Source organism: Lampetra fluviatilis, chromosome 3, assembly GCF_964198595.1.
Source record: "Lampetra fluviatilis chromosome 3, kcLamFluv1.1, whole genome shotgun sequence".
In the NCBI taxonomy this organism is placed as follows: Eukaryota; Metazoa; Chordata; class Hyperoartia; order Petromyzontiformes; family Petromyzontidae; genus Lampetra; species Lampetra fluviatilis.
The window spans coordinates 9,392,182-9,399,442 of record NC_136277.1 but is presented as its reverse complement, the minus strand read 5'-3'; the positions used below and the strand labels follow the sequence as shown (position 1 = coordinate 9,399,442).

The window sequence follows — 7,261 nt, the reverse complement described above, 5'->3', positions numbered from 1 at the left end:
ATCTTTATACGTGACTTTCCCGAAAGAACAAAAGAGTAATATCCCGGTTTATGTCGGGGATGCGTTCCTGAAATGTGAGACGAATATCGAAACGACGTAAATCAAAGCAATTTACAGGGGAGGTGGAGGCGAAGGTTAAGGCAACCCATATTTAATGTAATAAAGTGACGACGTATTTGCGAAACGACTTAAAAGGGGGGAATGTAAATCGGGGTATTACTGTAATATTATTCCCAATCTGTGTCCTGAGCTTTTTTTAAGCCTCAACGTTGATAACCCAAATATTAGGAGAGAATTCGGTTGGGATGCTTAGGTGGTGAGGGCAGGGAAACACGGGAGAGGAGAGAGCAACACCGCGGAGTGCAGCCCAAATTGAAGCAATCAGGGCTCAACATCAACGACAAAGAGCCACAGGGGACAGCCGTTTGCTGAGTTACTGAGAGAGCCATCAGCTGAATGTCATCTCCATATATATAAAATGAAAAGTTGTGAATATGTGTGTCTGTTCAAAATGTTTAGCGTACTTCCCGACATGCAACAAACTTAAAAATTTGACATGTGGGTACTTTCCAGACTGTACACCATGCGTAAATTATGAAAATACACTTGATTTTTTTTGGGGGGGTGGGAGCTCAATAATGCATATATTTTTTGCACGGCAAGTGAGCTGACGTCAAATCTGTCATGTGACCCACGCATGTGGAAGCGTAACGCATTGCAGTGTAGTGGTTAGCGCGCCGCGCTATGAACTTGGCGACCCGAGTTCGATTCCCGCTCACGGCCACCACCGGTGACGATTATTTCAACCGGTCCTGTGCCTCCTCTAGATCGACTCAGCCTCAAACGAGTTACTGGTGTGGTTGTGTGAACATCGCCACTGGGGAAACAAAGGCGGCCGGGCGTGGTGCTGGCCACCCACCCACTCGTCACATATACAAAGGCAAAAGTCACATGTGTAGCCTACAAAGGTTGTTGGGGCAAGTGCTGAGAGCAAGCACCTATGGAGACGGATCCGGCACATAAACGGTTGTCTGTCCAGCACCACCCCCAGCCGTCTTTGCCTCCGCACTGTTGATGTTTGCACGCTGTACCAGGAACAGTGCACATTTAAGGCTGAGTTGACATATGGGACGCTCAGAACTGGTTCAGTTTATCACTCGCCACTCATATCAGCTTTGGCCAAAATTCACTGTACCACGAACCTGGTCGCAAAAGTTCGTAGCACAGTGCGCGAACCAATTTTCCACAGCTCCCCAGACAGTACACACGCCGACATGAACAGCCCCACCACACACTCAATAGTTAACCATGGGCTGTACCATGTACCATGTGCAATGCGGTTGGAGGGGGTGGTCTCTTTCACAATGTGAATGTGAGCTTGCACGAGGCGTAGAGGCATCAGCTGCGTGAACCGTGATGATCACAGTCACAAACGGAATACATTTTTGAATTGTGAGTGGTTCATATAACTGCGGGCGTGCTCTGAGTAAAGTCTCAAATACTGCTGCAGGTTTCAAGATTAGAGTTTAATCGCCCAACCCCAAAGATATCGAGGATAAATAAAAACATGCAATGAACGTAGCAACAACGCTTGTTTTTCTCTTGAAAAATCAGAATTGGGAAGGGAATTTCACATTTGTTTGATCCATCAACCCTCCCCTCCAGTGCTGGATTACAGGGGTGTGCTGCCACCACCCGGCAGCTCAAGTAATTACCATTGGGTATTGGTAAAGACTTAGGGTAATTTTTTTTATAAAAAAAATAATATACTGTGCAACGAGAAAGTTCAACGTTTACTTACAGTGTCTGTATGGTTATATATATTTGCCATCGGCAATAAGTGCAATGCAAATTTTGTTAATGGTGTGTGCTTTAGTTAGAATATTGTCCCATGAAGTGGTTCATCTCAATGAGTCGGAAGACTTTTGGGTGGGGTCCTGTATAAACACGTTTTTTTTTTATGCCGTTATGAAATGTTTGGTGTGTGTGCAGAATACTTAGATAAAACCCACACAGATGATGGGGCGACACTGACAGTTCTGCACTAATATATTCAACTACACTTTCGAACCATTCTTCCTTTTCAGATTATACTCTTCTCAAATCTGGAAAAAACCGAGCAGCGTAGTTCACTACGTACGGTGCGAAAAAAGTGCAACATACATACAGGTAAGCTATTCCATATAACGAGAAATGTTACAAAATCAATGTTCAGGTGAGGAAATAATCATATATTTTTCACGTGTTTTTTACTACGTGAAGGCCACTTTTATCATCGTCAAACTCTTGCGGAATATCTTCACTCTATTGCCCACTGTGTAACATGTTGCTAGCATTCAGACGCTGTCTCACCGACAGACCTGGTCTTCACCTGAGGACGTCTGCTGGCGTGGCCGAAACGTCGTGAGAATTATTTTATTATGTTTTTTTTATTTTATTCCCTTCTACGTGACTTTACCGAACGAACCAAGAAGATGAATTCCTGCAGTCACGAAAGCTTTAAATCGAAATTTAAATCGAAAAATGTTGCTAGTAGTTGATACAGTTGTGGAATGGGGCTTCTCTTCAGTAAGGCATATCCTGGTCTGCCTGGCGATTTTTTCCCGGTGTTCCTGGCTGTGCGAGCTGTTCTCTGTGAGGTGAAGTCATCCATTCGCCCAATGGGCTTTCCCCCAGGTCCGAGAGCACTCCCCCTCGTGGGAAATATATCTATATTCAGTCAAAAGAAACTGCATGTTGTAATGCAGCAGTTGGCTGCGGAATATGGGAGTGTGTGCAGCATAATGTTGGGCAAGATTCCAATTGTGCTGGTAAGTGGCTACCAGGCAGTCAAGGAGGTTTTGGTGCATCAAGGTCATGACTTTGCTGGCCGGCCATTTACTCCTTTCACCACAAAAATCACAAAACAACTCGGGCCTCATCACCGCTCCATATGGTGATGCTTGGAAGCAGCATCGCAGGTTTACTCTGTCGACATTGCGCAGTTTTGGTTTTGGCAAGGCGTCCATAGAAGATCGAATCTTGACAGAAATATGTTACCTAATTGAAATATTCCGGCAAGAAGCGTCATCATTTGACCCTCATTTTAACTTAAACAATGCTATGGGCAACATAATTTGTTCCCTAGTGACTGGAACCCGCTTTGAATACAATGACAAGCAGTTCCAATCTTTGTTGCACCTCCTAGAGGAAAACCTACAACTACAAGCAGGACCAGTGGGAGCACTATGTAACATATTTCCTTTTTTATGGACCTGCCTGGACCGCAACAGAGAATATTCAAAAACATGGCAAGGATTCATAATTTGTATTGAGGACATAATATCCAAACATTACACAAGACGGAATACACAAAACCCCAGGGATTTGATTGACACCTACCTGACCCAGTTTGAGAATGACAAGGACAATCCCAACAGCAGCTTCTCAGAAGAGAATCTCATCATGTTGATATTAGACCTTTTTGTTGCTGGCACAGAGACCACTTCCACCACGTTACGCTGGGGCCTGCTCTTTATGATGATATACCCTGACATTCAAGCCCGTTGCCACGAGGAGATTGACAGGGTTGTTGGATTAAAGTGGCTGCCACACATGGAGGACAGACACAACCTGCCATACGTAGATGCCGTTATCCATGAGATACAGCGATTTGGCAATGTTGTTCCACTTGGTGTGGGGCACACAACCACCAAGGATGTAGTGTTCCAGGAATACTTTATTCCAAAGAACACACTGGTAATGTTAAACTTGATGTCTGTTCTCAATGATGAAAGCCAGTGGAAAACGCCACACAAATTCAATCCTGACAACTTCCTAGATATAAATGGTCAGTTTGTCAAGCCAGACGCATTCCTACCATTCTCTGCTGGCCCCCGTATATGTTTGGGAGAACATCTGGCCAAAGTGGAGCTTTTTATTTCCTTCACATCGCTGCTGCAGCATTTGAGAATTATTGGCCTGACACTGTCTCATCACCTTCCCTGGAGTCTATTTCCCAGGCTACACCAGCTCCCCAGCCATACAAACTAAGCCTTCCTTTGCGCAACTAAATACAGTCATGTATGTATTGGCCCTTGTTGGTAACATTCCATAGCTGGGTTCATTAATTGAAGGCCTCCCTATGCCATGTCTGTCATGCGGGTTTGACCATGCATCATCGTACTTTGTTGGCAGCAGAGGACTATGCAGAAAAATGTATTGTTGTCGTGTACTTAAATGCTCCAATAGAAATGTTCCCCACCTTTACCAACCTGGACTCACCAGAAATACGGTCATATCATCTCCTTAACCCGCAGAATGTGTGGAGGCCCTCATTTAGGTATTAGAGATATATATTAGTTGTATATTGTTCATGTACAGCATAACATAAAAGGATGCACACTACCAGTTGTTGGACCATATCTTGCAATGGATGTATAGAAACATTGCTTGCATGTTTAAACAAAATATAATTTACTATTTTCTAAATAGATGTAAAAAAATATTGTCCTATATATAATATGAGTAGTTCAATAGGAGAACACAAGTGGTCCTGCATGGAATACTTAAAGTTGTATGGAATAGTAAAAATTATCTACATGGCTGGAGATGAGACAATATTACACCATTAATAGGATTGAAAAAAGGCATGAGTTGATAGTGTCAGGGCCCACCCTCTCATCCCCCATGGTACTCATCACTGATGCTTCGGCATCAGGGAGCACGCCTCTAGCGTGGGGGCTGTCATGGCATGTCCCCGTTCCTACATGCTTCCAGCCAGCTGCGCCTGCATTCTCGCCAGGATCGGAGCATCGGCATTCTTATAAAAGTGTTTTCGTGTTACCACACACATGCTATGACTAATTGATTTAAAAATACTCACACATGAGCTCTCACACATACGCACACCACAAATGCACAATACAGGCAGACCTCAAATAGCACGACCCTGGATAAGGTTGATTCGTTATAGCACTCATTGCCCTGGAAAATATTTTTTCAAAAAAATCTAGGAACATGCAGCAGTGGTGGCCGAGGAAACGTACCCACCCCCATAATTGGCTCAGCCAATACACTCGAAGCCAACTAGACCCCACCTCCAGAAATTCGATTACATTTAAAATCGATGTTTTCTCTCTCAATGTTATTACAGTACATTTAACCAGGTGAGAACTCAAATGACCAGGGTATAGTCTGGGGCTCCATCTAAAAGAAACATTCACCACAGACATTTTGACTGAAGGCATCACGAATATAACAGAGGTTCTGGAGCTCTTCTCTGAGAATGACCATGATTTGGAGCGCAGCAGCTCCTACAACCTCGTCTCCCACTACTGCCTTGGAGGAAGAGTACAGTAGAATTCACTCATGTGTACGGTATATAACTGATGTTAGAACCAACATTTATTTATTTATTCATGAAATAATGTTTGCCGTCATTATTATTAGCGCTGTTACCAATACCTGAATGAAGCCCTCATATATTGCTCATACGAAAGAAATAACGCTGTCAGGAATGCTTCCCTATATATATGCAATGGTATAATGACCCCTTTTAGTTATTATTCGATTAGCGCTCACTTTTCTAGGAGCGCTAAGTGAGGTACTTAGCACTTATGATATTCTCATCAAAGTCACATGGCCTTCAACATGTTCTTACGAACATGCACGAGTCTAGACAATGTGCAGCTTTTGTGAGTTTACTTGGGCGAAACAAAACCCGGCTAGGGCGGAGCCAAGCCACGCCGAGGGGAATATAAGCAGCGGAGAGCAAGAGCTGCCGGTTCTGGGATTGAACTCGTCTCATTGTCACTGTCGTCGTCGCTGTCGTCATCGCCGCCCTCGTCGCTGCTGCCTTTGCCCGATCATCGCGCGGCCGGACAGTAGTTGGCTGTCCCGTTAGACGCCGTCGGTACAACGCGGACAGGGTCGTGTCTGGGACGCATCGTGCGGCAGCGGAGTCGTGTGTGGGAGAGAGAAGGGGCCCGAGTAGTGGCGTGAACTCAGCAACAACAATAAAAGGGCAGAGCGGTGCCTCCTAGGACCACCTTGTCTCCGGCTGACTGTGTGTCGAACGCACGCCACCCACACGCACAGTATAGCACGCCAGTGTGTTGGAGAGTAAAAATATACACGTTGTTTACCATATAAATAACCCAATCAGTAATGGATACCCGTTGTAATTTATATGCATTAATTAATCCCCCCCTCCTTTCGCACATGAAGGTCTCACTAGTGATGTCATCACATCTATCCCTCTATTTAAGGAACGAAACAGGAGGATTTCTCCACAAATCTGGCTGTTTGCCTGATGATGCTAGTTGTAATTACTTGCAAAATGTCATACTCAGATTGTAAATGTTGTGGATTTGCTCTCCAACACACCGGTGTGCTGTACTAGTAACCAATTGGCTGTGTAGGGTGGTGGCGGGTTTAACGACACATTTATATTTATGTGATCTATCCTAAAAAACCTCTTATGGAGGAAATATGGAGTTATCCTGGCAAGGCAGGGTATTACACCTCGACGCCCAAGGAAAGGGAGTTTCACATTTGTCTGATCCACCAACCCACGTCGCTACAGTGCTGGATTACAGGCGTGTACTACCACTGCCTGGCTGACCACTGTTTTCTGTTGTAGTACTTAATTTTCACGTGATGAAACTATACAATAAACTTTTTAAATGGCCATGTCCTTGTACCAAGGGTATGCATTTTCATAAACCTAAACAATATTTAATTATCCTTTTTTTTTTGTACGCCTTTTGGCGTCATCTGGTCTAACACCGTTTTGAGACTCAGCTCAAAGACAGCTGTCTCTGGTGTGGACCAATCAGTTTAAAAGACAATGCATATATTATCAGAGTATAATCTTTGGTTCTTTCGGTAAAGTCACGTAGGTATAAAATAAAATAAATCACGACGTTTCGGGCGCAACACAAGCGTCCATCATCAGGTGAGAAAGCATGGTTTGTTGCTGAGGCAGACTGTTTTAAAAGGTTTGATATGGATGTAGCTCAAGGGTTATAAAGCAGTGGCCGGGGCTAGTGATGTTAATGTGAGAAATTAGCATGTAACTGTAAGATAGGAGAGCGACCTCCTAAGACGAGGGCACGGAAGTGACTATGTTAATGTCAGGGATTAGCATGATGTTAATGTGAGAAATTAGAGGGCATGGAAGTGCCTATGTTAATGTGAGAGATTAGCATGATGTTAATGTGAGAATTTAGAGGGCACGGAAGTGGCTATGTTAATGTGAGGGATTAGCATGATGTTAATG

General features: G+C 44.1%; 1 protein-coding gene across 1 annotated transcript; it reads left to right on the top strand.

Moving 5' to 3' along the window:
• Positions 1-2,741: 2,741 nt before the first annotated feature.
• On the top strand, positions 2,742-4,052 carry LOC144947826 (cytochrome P450 2J2-like). Its single transcript, XM_078877181.1, is given in 5 exon segments — positions 2,742-2,891; positions 2,893-3,247; positions 3,250-3,308; positions 3,310-3,940; positions 3,943-4,052. Coding segments are annotated over 5 exon segments (1,305 nt in total).
• The last annotated feature ends 3,209 nt before the right edge of the window (positions 4,053-7,261 follow it).